The sequence below is a fragment of the Rousettus aegyptiacus genome, unplaced genomic scaffold (genome assembly GCF_014176215.1).
Source record: "Rousettus aegyptiacus isolate mRouAeg1 unplaced genomic scaffold, mRouAeg1.p scaffold_m13_p_1, whole genome shotgun sequence".
NCBI lineage: Eukaryota > Metazoa > Chordata > Mammalia > Chiroptera > Pteropodidae > Rousettus > Rousettus aegyptiacus.
The window spans coordinates 21,066,325-21,086,454 of NW_023416284.1; the positions used below are offsets into that span (position 1 = coordinate 21,066,325).

Sequence of the window (20,130 nt, forward strand, 5' to 3'; positions counted from 1 at the left end):
AGACCCTAGGGAGTCTCCCTCTGCAAGTACACAGAGAACAGGAAGGCCATATGAGAACACAGTGAGAAGGAGGACATCTACAAGCTAAGAAGAAAGTCTTCGCCAGACTTTGCTGGCATCATCACAGTGGACTTCTAGCCTATAGAACTATGAGAAAAATAAATGTTTATTTTTTTAATCTACCCAATTTATTATATTTTGTTATGGCAGTCCCAGAAGACAAATATAGAAAGAATACTCCTGAGTCAAAAATCCAGTGACTGCAGGGGCCCAAAATATGACTCAGAGCATGAAGTTGGCTTTGGCTTTGAGTGCATTTTTTTTAAAAACTAGTAAAATAGATTTTTGGTTTTCAAGGTCTTGTGTAAAGGAAGGAATAACAGACAAAGGTCATGCCTTACCAAAGTAGGAGACTCTAATAGGACACCTTTGAATAAAGCCGGGCTAGTTAAAGATGCACCCTTAGTATGGGGGTAAACTAGAAATAAGCCTGTCTTTCTTCTAATCTGCCCTCTGGAGGCTGATTTTTTTATCTCAGACCTTGACGCTGAGTGGACAGCAAACAGATAACTTCCCCTGGGACTCCGGCACAATAAATATTCCTTCAGATTACTTGGGTGGTTTTAAACCTTCATACTGCGAATTTAGTCTAGCAGAAGCAAATGTAAACTTTCTCTGGAAGAAACCACCTTCTACCCAGGTCTTAAATAATTCCCACAAATAAAGTTTGTAAGTTCTAACCACATAGTTAAAAGTTATAAAACAAAGAAGGAAACATTGTTCTGGGGGCAAGAGTTAAGAAAAAACAGACAACAGAATCAAACTTGCCAAGATTTCAGATATTGAGATTAACAGGCATAGAATATGTTTAATAAATTTAAAGAATTAAAGAAGGATCTAAATATATGAGTAAGGAAAAAGAGACTATACATGTGATCAAAAACATTTGAAAAGGAACCAAATAGAATTTCATAAAAATAAAATTATGATGTTTGAAATTAAAACAATTCTTCAGTGAGTAAATTCAACAGAGAATTAGTGAACAGAATGAAAAAGAGAAAACGTGATAGAAGTTAAGAAACAGAGAAGATAGAGTGCCTTGTCAGACTTCCAGAAACAGAAAATAGAGAGAATAAAGGAGAGGTAACAGTTGAAAAGATTATGGCTAAAAATTTCCCCAAACTAATGAAAGACACAATTCATGGATTCAAGAAGCTTAATGAAATCAAGTATGAGAAATACGACTATATCCACAACTAGACAGGTGATAGTGAAACTAAAGAAAAGGAAAAGATCATAAAAGCAGCCAGAAGACTGTTATTCAGAGAATTAACAAAAAACTTACAGCAACATTGGAACCTACGAGACACTGGAATATTCCCATGTGCAGAGAGTATATCAACCAAGGACTGGATATCTAGTGAATACCAGTGTTCTTTCAAGAATAAGGAAAATCAACAGCCATGCCACCCTGAACAAGCCTGATCCTATCTGATTTCGAAAACTAAGCCAGGTCGGGCCTGGTTAGGATGGGAGACCATCCAGGAAGACAAGGTACTGTGGGCACAAAAAATAAAAAATAAGGGATCATAAGATGACAAGGTCCTTGCAATCTGTGAGGTCGACCAAGGGTTGCTTCGGCTAAAAAAAAAAAAAAAGAAGAAGAAGAAGAAGAAAGAGAAAACAGACATGTTAACAAACAAGAACTAAGAAAGTTTGTCATCAATAAGAAAATAAACCTTAAAGCATGTACTTTGGACAGAAAGAAAGTAACTCCAAAGAGAAGAACTAATATGCAAGAAAGAATAGCAAACAAAATAGCAGTAAATATATCAGTAAATCTAAATGGACATTAGTTTTATTAAATAATAACAACAATGACTTGTGATTATGAAACAAGAAAATACACCCATTAGAGGTGAATTGGGAGGGATTAATTAAAGTCATAGTGTTCTAAGACCTCTGACTTTTCAGGAGGAACATAAAATTACTATTTACATTAGACTTTATTAAATATTAAATATGCATGTTAATATTTTAGGGAAACCCTAAAAGAACAGAAAGGATTGTATAATTTTAATGATCCAACCTTTTCAGTTATATCATAGATCGTGAGAATGGATTTTTAAAAATCCACCTACATACAAGACACATATAAAGCATTAGGAATTAGAAAGTTTTAAAGCAAGAGGAAAAGATTTATTAGACAAAAAACAAAAGAAAGCTGATGTAATATTTTGGAAAACAAACTCTAAGATCAAAACACTACTATAGATAAAGAGATTCATTACATAATTATTTTGAAAAAGTTCAATTCACCAGTAAGATATATATTCTCAACTTGCATGCTCTGATAACACAGTCCTAAAATATATAAAGCTAAGTCAAGAGAACTTCAAGGAAATATAGACAATATGCCTTCCTCTGCAGCTGACTGATCAAGAAGACAAAATCAATAAAGATATAAACGATATAAGCACAATAAATAAGCCTGATATAATGAACATATTAGAACACAAAAACGGCAAAATACAGGTTATTTTTTTCAAGCACACAGAATATATGTGAAAAATGAGCATTTCTGATCCAAAAAGCACGTCTCAACAAATTTTGAATAAGTCAAATACCGACAATGTTCTCTGACTACAAACTTTAGAATTAGTAACAAAAGACAGCTAGAAAAATCCTTTGTTTGGAAATTAAGAAATATTTCCAAATAAGTCATGGTTGAAAGATGAAAGAATGGAAATTGGAGAATTCTCAGAACTAAACTATAACAGTTACATTACATGTAAAAACCTGTAGGAATGTAGCCAAAATAGTTCTTAGAGGGAAATTTATAGCATTAGAAGCTTAAATAAGATTAGAAAATAATGAATTAAGCATCAAAATTAAGATGTTAGAAAAAGAATAAGAAAATAAATCCTAATATAATAGAAAGAAGGAAATAAAGATGAGTGCAGAATGGGTAAAATAGAAAATAAATATATCAAAAGAAGTAATAATAAAGCCAATATTGGTTCTTTGCAAAGAATAACAAAATATGAAACCTTTGGCAGTATTGATAAAAGATACAAAGTTAGTAATAAAAAAGGGAGTAAAAATAGATGAGATAGTATATAGAATTTTATAGCCAATAAATCTGAAAACTTAAAAAAATGGTCTAAAAAAATAAGATGATCTAAATAATCCTTTAGTCATTTAAAATATTAAATCTATAGTTTAAAATTTTCCAACAAAAGAACATCAGATTGGAAAGTTTTTCTGAAAAGTTCCACCAAACTTTAAAGACAAAAGTTATTCCAGTCCTCCACTAATAACTGCATAGAATAGAAGGAGAGGAAACATTCTCCAAATCATTATATGAGGTTAGCAATATTTTGACTCCCCCCCCAAAAAAAAATCTGGCAAAGGTAACATGGAAAAAACCCCTCCACTCTCATTAACAAAATAGAAGCAAATTACTAAATAAAATATTAGGAAACCAAATACAGGCATGTGTAAACTGATTATACTAAATAACCAAGTTGGTTTTAGACCCAGAATGCAAGGTAGGTTTAAAGGAGCAAATCATATGATTATATCAATAAATACAGAAAGGTGCTTGATAAAATTCACCATCCATTCACAATAAGAGCTCTTAATGAACTAGAATTAGAGAGAAAAATATAAACTAAAAAAAAAAAAAAAAGCTTCAGAACACATCATACTTAATGATGAAAAAGTAAAGTAAAAATACCCTATTTACCATCGAACAATGACAAGAATGACCACTGTCGTCACAGTGATTTGACATTATATTTTGAGGTTCAATCCAGAACATTGGGACAAGGAAAAGAATGAAGAAAAGGTAAAAGGATTGGAAAGGAGGAAACAAACCATCATTTTTTTGAAGATGATGACTTATGTAGAAAACCTCAAATAATTCACAGATAAATTTTTATAAGACTTTATAAAAAAAAATCAAAGAATAAAAATTAATTGCATTTCTAAATATAAGCAAGGAACAAGTAGGAAATAAAAATTTGAAAGATACAATTTATCACAGCAATAACACATATAAGATATCTAGGAGCAAATATACAAGATTCGTAATAGACGAAAAAATTACACAAGTTTATTGAAAGCCATTAAAGAAGTCCTAAGTAAACAGAGGGCTATACCATACCCATGGACTGGAAGATTCAGTATCATAAAGATATCAGTTCTTCTCCAACTGATTTATAGTTTTGGTATATTTAAAGATTACAACAAGTTATTCTGAGGGTCTTGGCAAGACACTTGTAAAATTTATGAGAACAAAGGGCATGTCACAGGAAGAAAACTAAATGTGAAATAAACCTGTGAAAAGATGTATATAGCAGTGCAAAACTACACACAACATACATAAATCTTAGGGACATAACTTTGAGTGAGGCTGATTAAGAATATCTACAACATGATTACATTTATTCGAAGTTCAAATGCTGGCTTACTAAATAATGTAATTTTAAGGATACACATTTATGTTCAAACTATAAAGAAAAGCAGAGGAATGATAAGTACACGATCAAAGTAGTGTTTACTGGGGAACAGGAAACAGACTGGGATTGGTGAGGGACATACATCATTAAAGTAACCGTGATACTTTTTCTTAAGCTGAGAGCTGGCTATACTTTCAGCTTAAGGAAAAAATGTTTGTTGTGTTAATAGTCTTTATATTTTACTTGTATGTTACAAATATTCTTTTTATCTACTTAATATAGAAATGATATTTAAGCATTGTCCGCAGAGAACCTATTACGACCATGTTCTGGGTTTCAAAACCCCTTGTAGGCCAACGGTCACCAACCCAGCTCTGCCCAAAGGACACTCCTCACCCCCCGCCCCCCTTCCCCCCACTCCAAGAGTCTTACCTTGGCGGGGTTGAGTGCTGTGATGATCCACACACAGTGCGCGTTGTTGTCATACTGAATGGGGAAATTGGGGGAGGTGATGATGCCCGAGGGGCCTCGAAGGTGGGCATCACACATGCGGGCTGCAGAGAGGAGATGGAAGACAAGACTTTTAGTTTAGTCTAGGTCCAGTTCCCATCCCCGCCTCCTACCCCCAGCCCAAAAGAGACTGAAGTCTGTACAGTCCTATCCCAGACATAACCTGCTACCTGTTTTCTTCCCCCTTGGTTCTCAGCAGGCTCAAGGGGAAGTCACAGTTCCCGAAGCATAGAGGTGAGGGCAGGCCCCACATGCCCCGACCTGCTGCTCGTAGGCAATGACGAATTTCCATGGTCAGGCTAAGTGAGCTCCCTACCCTGACTCCGTGGTGATCAGCAGCTCATCTCCACCAAAAAGGTGGAGTCTTCATGTCAACCTAAAGTGAGGTGGGCCCCAAGCACCTATGGACCTGCTAAGATACCCACTCCCCTTGTTCTACTGACCTGTCTGTGTTTTCTCACTTGCTCTCAGGCTTCCTGAAGTAGAATCCCAGGATATCTTTATCAAGGCCACCCGATTAGGTCACAGAATTTCTGTGCCCAAGGACTCTGCCAAGGCCTCCAAATCAGCCCAGGTCCAGGCAGCCCGAATGATCTCAGTGCCAATCAAGGACTTCCCCAATTCCTTCCCCACACGTAGCACAAGCCTAAAATAGGCTTTTGACTGGAAGCATAAAGATTCTAGGTGAATTAGAAGTGCTCTACTCAAGTAGATATAAAGTGTTATCAATCACAGCTTAATCTAATTAAGCTCTTTAAAATAGCTTCTAAACTAATTAGATTAAGTAGTGATTGATAACCGTTAAGGTACTACATTGTACCTAGGTGTTTGCCTTCTTTAAAAATGTGTTCTTTAGTTCTAGACACTTCATTCTTCAATGTTAGTGCTCAGCTATTTTAATAAAGAGTTCTATGAGCCTGTTCCGTGGCTGCCCACATGGCAATTTATCCTAATCGTAGGCAAAGTGCCTAACGGTAAAGAAATAGCAAGCAAACTCAGAAGCTTAAGTAGGTAAAATGAAAGTGATGTCAAACCTGGTTTCCTCTGATGGGGCAAAATATCCTACAGCTCCCCTTGGTGTGTGGAGAGGGCCAAGATAAACTTGTCCCAGGAAGCAGTTTCTATTGCTCCCGGATATAATTCATCGCTTCTCATTTCATGAGCTCATTCCTGCACTCACTCATTGAAACATTTATTGAGTGCCCGGCAGAGTATGGAGAGAGAAAAATGTATAAGAAACAATCCCTCCTCTCTGAAGGCCACTGGCAAGTGGAGGAAATAAGTATGAAAACCGTTTGAAGCAAGAAGCTCGAGGGTTGTCCAAGGGTTATTTGCAAGAGGCTGTTGGGTCAGAATTGCTCCTCTTCTAGCTCATCACCTCAGTGAGGATGTTCCCTCTGGTGGCTTGCTCCAGGCCTGAGCCTAAAGGACCTTCTCCCTCAACCTGAGCTCAAATGTCAGTGGAATCAAGTTTGAACAAAGTCCTAGGGGAATCCTCTCCTCCACACCCCTTGAGTGCATCTGATTGCTCCTGTATTCTGGCTCTGAGAAACACTTAAATTCACGGACTGTGCTTGATATAGCTGGGCCTGAGGGCAGCTACCATGGTGAGGAGAGCACAGGCTGTGGGGTTTACCAGCTTAGCTTACTGGGTCTTAAATTTACCTGTTGGTTGTTTAAGCACGGTAAAATAGAAAACCTCTCTGATTCTACTTCATTTGTAAAATGGAGAGAGTGACATCACCTCATCGAGGTAAGGTGAGGATGAAGGTATATGAGATAATGGATGCCAAGGCTCGCCCAGGACCTGGGACAGCATCAGTACTCAACAAAGAGGAGCTGGGCAGGTCAGACTCGCAATGCCACGTTCATTCCATTTCACTCTGCCCAAGATTTCTTTCAAGGCCAAAAATCTTTTTTTTTTTTCTACGTTTCTTGAAGTGTCTTTACGTAAGATTATTTTGTCTGTGGACACACTTGAGACTAACAATATGACTAAACAAATTAGAATAAGATCATTAAAACCAAAAGCGTGACCCCAGCCCACCTTTGCAGAGGACCTGTGGATTCAGAACCCCAGCCCTGCAGGGGGTCCTTACAAACCTCCACTGGCATCACCTCACACCTCTTCTGGAAAGCCAGGTTTTGCTGCCTTAAAAGCCCTCAGCTTCAGATTCAATTTATCCTGCATTCATTTCCCAAAATTAGATGGTATTTGCAATGTGTTGAAATATGCTGAAGGTAATTAGAGAGAACAGGTCAAAAAAGGCATTTACTGCTTTAAGAGCTTAGAGAAAATTAATTAAAATATTACAATCTGCAGATAGTTAGCATGGAGCACGTTAAAATAGATTCAGAATGGAGCATCAGCTACATTTTTCTTTTAGTGTCTGGAATAAGGTCAAGGGGTCTGAGGATAGGCAGACTTCCCCCTGAATGGCCAGCCCCCAGGATCTGACCAACAGATGGGCAGCTCATGGCTGCAACCCACAGGTGGGCAAAATGGCAGATGCTCAGATGAGGTCTGAATAAATGAGTAAACACATGTTTATGTCCCCCTTTTTGCCTTTTCTCATCAAATGCTCTGCTGGATAACTTTCAAGAAACTTCTCTAAGCCTAAGCTGCATAGTCACTCCCTCTTTTTCTCTGGTTATTGCTACACCAAAAATAAATAAATAAATAAAAGTTACCAAAAAGCAGGGAAAGTTGTTCTAAGTGCTTCTACCCAGTATAATGACTCTGAAGGCTGTGCAGGCATAATTTTCAAGAAGTAAAACAGAGCCTTTGGAGTTGGGGTTTGAATTTCAGCTCAACCAATTAGCTTTGTGCCCACAGGCAAGTTGGCTGACCACTCCAAGCCTGAGCTAAACTTAAAATATGTATATTGCAACTTTCTTCATAAAGAAATTATGAAAAACGTCTACTGCAACACTTTACACAAGTATAAATAGCTCAATGAATGAGAGCTTCATCATTCATACACATGTATAGCTAAGGAACTCAGGGAGCGATGGGGCTTGTATTTATTCTAGCGTAGTAAGTGAGTCAACTAGAGAGAGTCACTACAGAGGAGAGGAGAGGAGGGTGGGCGTAAGAGTGGGGCAGGGATGTGGGAAAAGGGGAGGAGAAAAAGGGGAGAGGAAGGGAGAGAAGAGGTGAGAAGGGAAGGGAAGGGAGAGGAGGAAGATGAAAACAAAACTTGGAACATTAGTGTTAAAAGAGTAAGTCCAGGAAGTTATCCGGCAAAGGCCACCAAAAAGGAGGAGAATCACCTGGACTTTTCATGGAATTTAATTCAGCTAGTTTGTGCCATATTTCCCACATTTCACTCCCATGTTACGAGGATGAGGGCGCAAATTCAGAACAATTCCATAATTTTCCCTGGGCTATACGGTATGTTAACAGCAAGGCTGAAACGCGAACTTAGCTCTCTGAGTTCTGAATCTGCTGTTTTAGCCTCCAAAAAGTCTTTTATTCTAAACTTACATATAAATGCATATCTATCTATCTATCTATCTATCTATAGATAGATAGATATATAAAATATATATAAATAAATAAATACACACATATAATTTATATAGCAAATACTGGGCTTCTCTATAAAGGAAAGCAATAATGTATTGTTTTCTGTTGATTATCTACTCCGTGACTCAGTAACTCTAAGTATTTCATCTGGGGCTGGTACTCAGTCCCTATCCTCTGTCAACACCAATTTGTGGTCACCAGAAACCAGGTCTCCTGGTTGTCAATTTCTTCTTCTTCACTCCATTAGGGGTTTACAAACATGATTCCCCAAAGCCTCAGGAGTTCCTGGAAGGTTGCTTAGGGGCTTCTAAGAGTGGTCTAGAAGGGGCCACTCCAAACCCCTTGTCCCTACTTCAGTGAGAGATATTCCTCTTACATCATCTGTTAAATTTTATTTTAAAATATTGAGCTCCGTATATAAAATAAGTCCAATGAGCCCTACATTATATTACTCTGCCTCTGTTTGGGGCTGAATAGAATTCGTATAACAGTATTTCGGTTGTCCTCAATCTCTTTGGAAAGATCAGAATTTTCTAGGAGTCAAATTAGTAGCTTATTTCTTCGGGTGGGAGGGAAACAAAAGAAAGACCTGTGACTACCTGATTTCAAATTCCAAAATGAGGGCACAGTGCCATATTGTTCATTCGTTTCAATCACCGATTCATTCAGGTCGTCCTCAAACATTTGTCGAGAACCTATTATTTGCCAGGCCTCATGTTTTAGTGTAATTAACTGTGTGGAAATTAATATTTAAAATCAAATCATAATTTAAATGCATTAGAGGTAAAATAATACCACTATGTATGGTGGTGAATCCTTTTTAGAATGTGATTTTTCAGTAACCTTTTTATTAGTAGAGCCATCCTGGAATTCGAGTTTCGTCTCTTTTTATTCTTAAATTGAGGTTCCCTTAAACTCGAAGTAAGAGATTTTAAAAAGAAAAAACTGTCATAAATGCCAAAATAAAAGGATCCTTGAATCTAATATCTATCTCTGCCTTTGACCTTCAGGGGAGCCCAGAACAGACCTACCAAGTCCAGACCCAGGAGCCTCCCTCACAATGACCTATGGGAGAGAAAAAGGGATGGAGACTGCGGCAGGATGGTAAACTCGCACCGGAAATCCCCTCTCCACCACCGTGATGGCTGGTCACTTGCAATAACATGGTTTATTTAAATTTTGCATCACTAGGCAGAGGAGGTTTTGTTTTCCTCAGTTCACAAATGAGGGCCCTGAGGCTAAGAAAGAAGAAGGACCCGCCCAGGGCCAGTAAGCTCTCACGGGGCAGAGTTGTGATCTAGATCAAAGTCTGCGTGCCTCCCTAACTGTGATTGCAATACGACAGGGCAAGACAGTGAGGGAACAGGCTTCTAAAAGAACCACGGCCACTAGAGGCTGTGGCTGTGCTGCCAGGCTTCGGGAAACTATAAGGCAACAGGGCTGAGCAGTTTAAACCAAACACGTGTACACATAAGCCTCACGGACACATTGGGATGTTTCTAAAAGGGTACCTTCAGGTCCGCTATCTCATCTAGTCCTTGCCGTTAATATCATTAAGTAATGTTCTATAATCATTGGCTTTTAGCAGAGAAAAAAAAGGGATTCAGAGAAGTGGAGAAACTGGCCCAAGGACAGCTAAAAATTGGTGATAGCTGCATTTGAACCCAATTCTGCCTGGCTCTGTTTTCCATGATTTTTTCCCCACCTCACAGTGGCAGAGGAGGGAATGAGAATGGATATGAAAAAGCTTAGTCCTATGCTTAGTTAACAGGATGGCAGAGAACTCAGGGAAAAGTGGGTCAAAAACACAGGAGGGACTTGAACGGAGCATACAACATGTCTGGAGAAAAAGATGAGGACATTACTCCACTGTGAACTTCAGAAACACCAGCCCTACCCCCTGCCCCCCAGGCATATTCATGTAAACAACCCCATTACTATGAGGACAACCTTTAGCTGATGGAAAGAGCTCAGATCTCACCACCATCTAAAGGCTTCCTTATTCTAGCTCCTCAGAAGGAATTTTAAAATAACAGATTAGCGCAGGGTTCTTTGGTCTCCAGATCTGATAATTCTGTGCTTCTATACGCACCCAGCATCTGGCTCCCTGGAATCGGAGTGGTGTACTATTCAGTTATTCATTCGTGCAGTCATTCATTCAACACGTTACTGAACGCCTACTATGTGCCAGGTCCTGTTCCAGGCAATGGGCAGAACAGAAGGCCTTGCGCAATACAGCTTCTGTTCCAGCCCTAGGATATTCGTTTTGCTGAACACTCCCAAATTGAAAAAGTGTTTCCAAATACATAACTCCACTTGACCTTCAAAGTAACACAAGATGGATAGATAGGTGCCATTACGTACCTTTACAGATAAGAAAATAAGCCCAGGGAAAATCAGTGATTTGCCAAATTGCCCATGGTCAGGTGGTGGCAAAGCTGATGGAAAGAGAGTTATACCCAAGAATTCTTCTTTTGTTTGATTTTTGGAAAATATTAGCTAAGTGGAATCTTTGAAATAGTATAGCTTAAATTAGTTGGAACTCAAACTACGTTATTAAATGTGGATCATGGCCACTTCAAAGTTGAGTGAGAATGAATAAATCTAAGGCTTATTTGAAAGATGTGAAAGGTATGCTCATGACCCTCTTCCAGATAACTTATCAATACATTAAAAAAAAAGGGTGCGGGTCTCAGCTTGAACCTTGTTCCTCCTTTAGTGTAGTCGTGATCAGGGTTTTTTCCTGGACTCCTTATCTGCATGAATTTCATTGTGATACGTGTGCCTGGAGAGGGTCAAAGAATCTCCTACTTAAACTGGAGGGATCCAGAATGTAATTTTACCGTGAGCAACTGCTGGCTTTGTTTACAGACTCCAGAGTGAGTGTTTACTCTTGCACCAAGAACTGAACTCTGGTTATGTGTACAAACAATGGAAGATAAGAGATATGCACACAGTGTAAGAAATTACAAGTCGTCTCATGGTGTCCAGTGGGGTGAGGCTAGGGCCCTCTCTACCACAGAAGCAGCTGCTGTCCTGTCCTAACGATGAAGTACACTCAGGTCTGCTACTTAAGGATTATTTGGGGGATGGGGCTCAACCAGTTCAGCCTTGGTCCATGTGATATCTGGGGATGTGGGCGGCATAGCCCTGGAGAACAAGATGCCCAGATGTGGAGTCGGGGCTGAGGAGCCTTTGAGACCATGGCCCATGTATTCTGCTTAGCTGAGAGCATCTTCAGAAGTGCAGATCTTATTGTCGAGTTTGCAGAAAGAAACCAGGGCACTGAGACTCAGAGTTCGGGATGTGTGTGTGTTACGATGGAGGGATTAAAGGTGGCATTATGAAGGTGAATTCCCCTCCTGTCTAGGTGTCGTTGTGACATTTGTGCAATGAGTTAGCAACCTGCTTCCTATGTGGCTCCCCCATTAGCCTGCAAGGTCCATGCGGGGCAGGGGCCATGTCTCTCTTCCCCACCCCCGGATTTCCTCATCCTGGTATAGACCTTGATATAGATAAGGTGCTAAATAAATGTAAGTTAATTAGTAAATGAATGCAGAATCTGAGGCCTGGGGAGCTGTGAGAATGGGGTGAAACAGGAGCTAGCCTCTGTCCTCCATGCCCAGCCCAGCCTTCTGGCCAGCTTCCCTTACCCAGGGCGCCCTCACCTCGGCAGACAGGCCTGTGGTCGCTCCAGGCTGCAAACATGTCGCTCACTTTCATACAGGTGATCCGCTTGGACCCTTGCAAGTCATAGCCCTCATTGCAGGTGAACTGGACGCTGGATCCTAACCTGGGAGACAAGGTGTGTTATGAGCTCAATCCCCAGGCCTTCCCAGCCTGCCCCACGTCCTTCCTGGTGCCACACTGAAGTACCACACCAACCTTACTTCTCCTCTGGCCCTTAATCTCTACTCTATTTTATCACTTAAAATCTCCATTTGCTTCTTTTTTTTTTTTTTTTTGACCACTGAATAATTTTAGGATTGAGTCAAAAGGTAACTTTGTGAGCAAAACAGTGATCCTCTGAGATAAGTATCAATCAGGACAGCTAAGGGTGGGTGGAGGACACACATAAACTTTACTGAAAATGGAGGATTATGGGGAGATGCCTTGATAATTAGCAACTGCAAAATGCACTGTCTTGGGACCCTAGGGTCTCCTAGATTGTTGGAGGCATGAGCTGCCTGTTGGCATGTCATCGTTGATGACAGCAATCCTCTGCACCCTGGGTGTAAGTTTGCTGAGTAATGCTGGCAGTCTAAAGCCCACTCTGGCATGGGCACCATTCCCAGGACTGCACCAGGAAAGAATGTCAAAGGCCATGGCTCTTTTCTAGAAAGTGTCTGTTCCTGTACCACCACCGTCCTCTTCATTCTACCTCCAGGAGGGCCAAGCCCTGTCTTCCCCCCAACAGTCTACCCGACCCTTCTTGCCATCAGAAAGTTCCCGAACAGATCTTACCTGAAATCCGAGCCTAGTCTTTTGCCCCTTTCAGGTATGCCAGGGTCTGGACACATATTATGCCCTTGGGACACACCAACCTGAGTTACTACAAGGCAAAAAACAGCACATACAGAGATGGGTAATCACAGGAAGACCCCAGCCCAGGCAGTGTCTCGGGGTGGGACGTGGATGCAGGATGCAGGGACGGAATTAGGCCCTGCTCTCTGGTGGGGCCGTGTGAGGTTGCTGGGGTCCATTGGGCTTGGGTTTCCTGAGTGTGCAAGGTGGGGAGTTGCTTTTGACAAATTCCTTTTGTGGGCAAAGTCCAAGTGAAATTCATCAAGAGCACGTGGGCCTAGAGGCAGGCACCCCAAACCAACAACTGCTCCTCCGTTCCCTCGCCCCACACCAGCGACCAGAGGTCAACAGCATACAGCGCCCAGTGACCTCCCCACCCCTGAGCTTCGGATCTGGGGGTGGCAACTCTAGATGGGATGAGCCCCCCAACCTCACCCCCAAATGGAGAAATGACTCAAAGAAAGTTAAATAAAAGTGGATGTGTGATCAGAAACGGTAAAGAATGTAAGAGAAATCTGCAGTGTGAAGGTCAAAGCAGGGACTTTAGATCGAACGTGGCTATTTCTGCTGAGAAACCTCTTCCCATCAGACCCTTCTCAAGCCAGAGTGGGCAGTAACTGAAGCACCCCAACCCCGCCGCCAATGACTCTGGCCAAGGCACCGAGCAGAGATGGCGCCCGCGGTGGTTCTGGCAGGTGGTGTGATACTCTCATGCTCGCCAGCACCAGACTCCTATTTACAAAAACCATGTGCACAGCCATCCTGGCTCAAGGAGGGGCTTGGTACGGGGGCAGCAGACACACACAATGTTCATTTTCTCCTGTCTCCAGTGGGGTGGGGGGTGGTGAAAACCCTCTGGCCCCTGCCGGTTCACTGTTCTCGAGAGATGCTCATACTCATGAGGCTGGAACCCCCTCACACCTCTGGATTCCTGGCTGTGCGGATGACCAGGAGCTGAGGCCAGGCAGGTAGCCTAGCCAGAGGAGTTCCATCCAAGGTCTCAGCTGTCCCACGATCCCAACAGCACCCTCGAGACGAGGGATGACAGGGCGTCTAGAGCAACATTTCCTGAGTTGGCCCCTTTCCATCCCGCCCACTCAAAGTCCCACAATATGAGTAACATGTTCCGTTGCTCACTCACCCACCTACCCATTCCCATACATGAGCATACAACAAGCATTAATTGAGCACCTACTGTGTACACAACCCTATTTTGGATACCATGGGAGATGCCAATGTCGGATGTCAGCTGTGACTTCTGTCCTCAAGGAGCTCCCAGGCGAGTGAAGACATGAGATAGGGAAACAAACTGAAACCCAGGGGGACGTGATGAAGGAAGGATGCAGCTACAGGGAGATTCGGAAGGAAGACCCATCTCGTATTGCTGAGAGAAGCATGAAAGGCTACCTGGAGGAGGTGGCATTCGACACGGACCTTCCGAGACAGTAGGATATAGACGCGTACGGTGGCAGAGAAATGGCAGTTCCGGCAAACAGACAGGCACTGGGAGCGACGTGGAACCATGGGAAAAGACCCGGGGTTGCCCAGTGTGACCAGGGCAGGAGGGAGAGTGACGAGCGACGTGGAAGAGTGGAAGGTGAGGTTTCAGAGGTCGGGCTTTTAAGGGGTTTGAGAGTCTGATCCTGAAAACGATGGGGAGCCACTGCAGAGACCTGAGCTGGGGAAGGCCATGGAGGATCTGGACTGCTCACTGGGAGGCCAGTTACTGCTAGACGAGTTAGGAAGCTTTGTGACTCGTCCAGGTAAAAGACAATAAGAGCCTGAGAGTGGGGACCGACATGAGGTAGTAGCAAAGACAAAATCACCAGGGCTCATTGATGACTAGGGTGTGGGGTGTGGGAGCAGGGGATTTCATGGCCTAGGGGCCTGTGAGGAGTCCTATTTTAGACTCACTGAGTCTGAAGCTCGTTTCTGCAGTTAGAAGCCTGGGATAGACCCTGTTCAAACCTCTAGGTATCCCAGGGTGTGGCCGCCCAAGGGAACCTGAGGATTTGGACATTCTGCGTGCTCAAGCCAATCACCTGGTGTCCTCTTGGTTGTGTGGCAATGAGCTCCAGGCCTCGGGGACAGCCTCTCTTTCTCCAACATTCCATGCTGCTGGGTTAAATCCAGCCACTCCCACCAGACGCTTATCCCCTACTCCCACCCGCTTCCTTGTCAAGTCTCTACCTCCAAGGCTTTCACATTCTAAACCTAGCAAAGTCACCATCCCCACCAGTCCAGGACTCTCTAGGCCAGGAAGACAAATGGAAGTGCCCTCTCCAAAGCAGAGCGAGCTCCTGCCTCCCAAAGCCTCAGTGTTTTGCAAATGATGAGAAGGAAGGAGATAACTGGGGTCCCCAGATGCCCAGGGGAAGGAGAGAGGTGCCTCTGTCCTAAGAAGATGAGTCAATCCTCAGCTGTACTCGTGGTTATTCTGTTGGTAAGCCAGCCTCACCGTCAACCATTTTCAGCTAAGCTCCCTCCTTCTTTCCTTTAGGCTCTGCCTACTCAACCTTGCCCACCGACCACACCCACTCCAAAGTCCCTGCCCAACCACAGCATGGGAACCACACAGCCACCTGGTAGCATGTTAACAATGGAGAGCAAGGTCCTGCCCCCTTTTCTTGCCCTCTCATTCAGTACTGACACCACCCAGTAAGCAGACAGAGCAGAGGGCTGGCGAATGAGGATGCGGCTGGACCGGAAGGGAGAGATCATGGCACAACCCACCCACCGAACCACAGACCCCGACGTACAGAGCGAACCTGCTGCCTCCCTTTTAATCAGCCGGCCTGAAGTCAGCCTCAGGTGCCATCCAGGAAGTTATAAGCTCGGCAGTAAGCTGTTCACACCCCACTGGTGCCCAGTGTTTCTGGGAGGACTGACCAGGTGATCGCAGCCCCATGTGACTTCCAGGCTTTCCAGGAAACAAGCAAACTTAAGTACCAGGAAGCAGTTTACTGCCTGAATTACAGAGACAAGAGGCTTTCCCCTCTCTTTTAGTCAACCTCCCCTGCCTAATCAAAACCAGTTGCTTATGATTGTAGCATTAATTTGCTGTTGGCTACAGAGGGAAGGAAAAGAAGGGAAGGTGAACCTGATCCCCACCCCGCGAGGACCCCTATGGTGAAGAAGAAGCCGCCAAATGCTCAGAAAGGCAATTCCTTCTACCAAAGTGGAGGGAGTGGTCAGAGCTGACGGCTCGAGGCCCATGGTACCCACGGATCAACTGGCGAAGGAGCAAGCAGGGTCCAGTATATGTCAGTGTGGGCCACTCCTCCCCTGAAGTTCAGGGCATCTGTCCACAGGCAATTTGGGCAGAGCACCAAGGGCCAGACATCTGCAGACACTTGGTTACCTGTCTCTGAATCGGTTTAAGTCACACACCCATCCCTTGTCAAGAAATCTCAGGACAGAGACCAATACCTTGTTATAAAGAGATATAAGTTTTTTAAAAGAAGTTTTGCAGCATTTCATCAGAAAAAGGTTTCTTCACCCTTCTGAGGGAGCTCTGGGCACTTCTGAGTAGCTAATGAAAACCATGGACCCTCTCACCCACAAAATGCACCCACAACATCACATGTAATTTTTACCAAGTTCATGAACCTCCTGAAGTCCTAGGTTGGGAAGGCCCAGCTTAGGTTCAACAGTATGCTTGCGAGGTAGGGAGAGTAAGGTTTCGCATCCCCATTTAACAGACGCGAAAACTGAGACGTCAGTACCTGGGGCGACATGGTTACCTGAAAACATAATAGGATAACAATTTGCTCTCCCAAATCTGGGCCATTTCCTTAAAGTTCGCCAGTGGCTCCAGGGTAAACGCAGAAATTAAATTGTGCCTGTCTTAGTTTATCTGGTCTTCTGTGGCTACAGAAAGAAAGAGGGCCTCCTCTGCAGACTCCTGGCCTAACTCTGAGCTCTCCTTGCTCCCTGCTTCTTCCCTTGGACCCCTTCGCCAAGCACACATGCAAGGCCTCCTGGCTGCCCTCTGCCATCCGGCTCCCTCGGGCTGCAGTGACCAGAGACAATGGTCCCCAGAGACAGGGAGTGGTGTCCCATCTCGATTTGAGGACGAAAAAGACCAGAGAAAACCCCACACTTGGGCTTAGTTCTGTTGAGGCTTAGGACCAAACAGCCTCTCCCCTCCGCCCTGCTCCCTGCTGCCCTCAGCACAGAGCTCTGGAAACACGTGTGACACCGGACACCGCGTGCGGCTCACCAGTGTGGCTCACCGTCTCTCTCAGGAAGTATTTCTAGCATCTCAAAAGAAGCGAGCACGTGGAGGTGGGATGGAAAGAGAGGGTTAGGAAGGAGGAGAGAAACGGAGGGAGCGGGGAAAGCAGAGAGGGTGGGGAGGAAGGAGGCTGGGGGAAGTGGAGGGGGAGGCCGAAGGACGTGAAATGCAGGAGGCGAAGGAGGGAAGTAGCGGAGACGGTCAATCAGAAGGCCAGTCATTCGGGGACCAAGCCAGGCTCCCCACACGTACCTCCGGAACGAACGCAGAAGGATTCTCGGAAAAGTCTCCTCTGCTTTCGGAGCGGCCCAGAGCCTTCCTGAGTGGCCCTTCCTGTGCTCTAGCCCCAAAGCCCCTTAGTACAGGCTCCCATCAGGTGTTTCCGAGTGACATTCCAGCGACTCCCCAGCACTCCATGTCCCCCTTTTTAAGCTTTCACACACTAACAGCAGAAACATGTTCTCATAGACATAATCTTCCCCGTGCCCAAGCAGAGAGCCCAGCACTGCCCCACCGGCTCGAGAGGCAGCGCCCCTTTCCTCCGGCCCGCTCTCTGGCCTGCCAGGTCGAGGGACCCTGGTGGTCACTCGGTACTTCTCTCTCTCCCCTCCCCAATGGAATTAGGACCCTGTGGCCTCCATGATCCCAGCTGGAGGTTACTGACTCCTAGACAAGGAGCCGGAAAAATGACTGTCTTAGCAGGTGGAAGTGATTCAAAAGGAAAAATAAAGAGAGAAATGGAGCAGTAATGACTCCCTGGACTGCAGTTAGGATGAGAAGTGAGGGATAAAGAGGAGAAAGGAGGGAAGTGGGAGGAGGGGGAGGAGGAGGAGGCCAAGGACAGGCCCTGGGACTGCTCACTGGCCACTAGGTCAGCGTGCTCATGCGCAGAGCCCAGGACGGAGGGAAGCAACATTGAAGGGGAATCATTCGAGCGTCATATGGCCCCCCACCACGGTCACAGCACCGGCGGTCTGACCTCGAGCGAGAGGCCCGGCAGGCGGGCGGACACTTACACACAGATGTCTTCTGGCTGTTATCTTTGCTGGGCATCAGCTTCACGCCTCGAGACTTCAGCTCGATTTGCTTCTTGACTAGAGAGGAAGCAAGAGGGAAAACGGGTTAAGTTATTGTCTGTGATGAGGGATGGGGTCCCTCTAGAATAATCTCTCTCTCTTGGCTTAGGACATTCTGCGGTAGGTCAAAGCCAGAAGCCTGCCTGGGCCAGGATATACCGAGGGTAGCGTTCAAGCACGGCAGGTTCTCAGACACGGAGAAAGCTGCTATGGAGGCTGGTCCTCTGGGTGAGGCAGACGGCGTGATTTCCTGTCCACACATGAAGCCCTGCGTTTTTGCCCAGTCTCTGAACTAGCCACGAGCAGGTCCGTGAAATTGGATTATGGCCCCACACCCTTTGCAGTGTGACTTTGTACTTCCTCCCATTAAAGAGGAGTATATTTTATCCTCATCCCTTGACTTAAGGTTTGGGCATTGGAATTCTGGAGGCCTTGACATGTCCAAAAACTTGAAAAGTACCTGCCAGACTAGACTTTCCCTCCTGCATCTCTCCCATCACTGGGAGAAGCTATGGCTGGCCCCAGGAGGATGAAAAACCTGTGGAGTCAATCAGCCTCGCCTACACCAGCCGACCTGTTGTGGGCAGCAGCTGAGTCCTGCAGGGCTCTGGGGCACAGTGCCTGCTTCAGGTGGTGGCCAGACGAACTGAACTGGGTTTTGATCCCATCGCTAAGTCCAGTCTACAGCTTATCAGGACTTTGCCAAACAGCACAACAAAGGCACCACCAAAGCCAGAACTTTACAGCTGCGAACGCCATTCACCTGCATCCATCAACCTCCTCTTGTCTGACTGCCTCAGTCCCCTAAGGCTCTCTGGTGGCCTCCAAGGGCTTCATCTTGTCTCTCGTCCAAGGGCTTCATCTTGTCTCTCGTTATGTGGCTTGATATCACTGTCCAATCCCAGACCCCTGCGCCATGTCCTAGCTGGCCCCTGCTGGGTGACTCAGCCCCGCTCAGACTTATACCTAGCAGAGGTAGCAACCACTCAACCAGGCACTTCTTGTGTGCCGGGCCCTGGTCCTGGGCTAAGTGCCTTACAAGGTCTTTATTTATATCAGCATCCTTGACTCCTTTCTTTCCTCGCATGCACACACACACACGCCGCATCAGCACATCCTTCCAAACACATCCGAATGGAATTTCCGTGTCTGTCAGCCTGGTCCAGCTCTCCGCTACTTCTCCATGTCGCCACTGCCTCCCATCGTCCCTCCTTGCTCCTGTTATAGTCTGTTCTCAACACAAGAGCCAGAGGAATCCTTTTAAAACACACGTCCGACCAAATGACGCCTCTGCTCAAAACTCTTCGGTGGCAACCCATCTCCCCTGGAGTAAAAGTCTAAGTCTTCACAATGGCCACACAGCCCTCCCCGATGTTCCTATAATGCCAGGCATGTTCCTGCTTCAGTCTACCAGTTCCCTAGAATGCTTTCCCCTAGCAATCTTCGTGACTTGTTTCTTTTTTTCCCTAGAAACACTTGTGCAAATGCCATTTCCTCGTGGAGGCCTTCTCTGCCCACTCTGTTTAACACTGTATCTCCAACCTCAGTTCCCCTACTGTATCTCCCTAACTTTATCTCCCTAACTTTCTAACATGCCATACCATTTACTTAGTGGTTTTTGTCACTCCTCATGGCAATGTTAAGCTCCATGAAGGCAGGGACTGTTGTCTGTTTTGTTCATTGCTGTATCCTTGATGCCTAGAATAGCACCTGCTATACAGTGGGCTCTCAAAAGCCATTTCATTTAGTCCTTATATGCACAACGACCTTGATCAGTAGTTATACCTATTC

The 20,130-nt window shown here is 44.5% G+C and overlaps 1 protein-coding gene across 5 annotated transcripts in view; it reads right to left on the minus strand.

Annotated features, from left to right (window-relative positions):
• CSMD2 (CUB and Sushi multiple domains 2) overlaps positions 1 to 20,130 on the minus strand; it is a 544,176-nt gene that overhangs the window by 243,002 nt on the left and 281,044 nt on the right. For all 5 annotated transcript variants that reach the window (XR_001597587.2, XR_001597586.2, XR_001597588.2 and 2 more), the window contains exons 7-10: positions 18,280 to 18,357; positions 12,967 to 13,054; positions 12,171 to 12,295; positions 4,896 to 5,017 (exon numbers count right to left, since the gene is read on the minus strand). Coding sequence is in view for 2 of the 5 variants with exons in the window: in XM_016150537.2 (XP_016006023.2) it covers positions 4,896 to 5,017; positions 12,171 to 12,295; positions 12,967 to 13,054; positions 18,280 to 18,357 (413 nt within the window). In the remaining 3 variants the exon portion in view is untranslated. The remainder of the gene's footprint in view (positions 1 to 4,895; positions 5,018 to 12,170; positions 12,296 to 12,966; positions 13,055 to 18,279; positions 18,358 to 20,130) is intronic.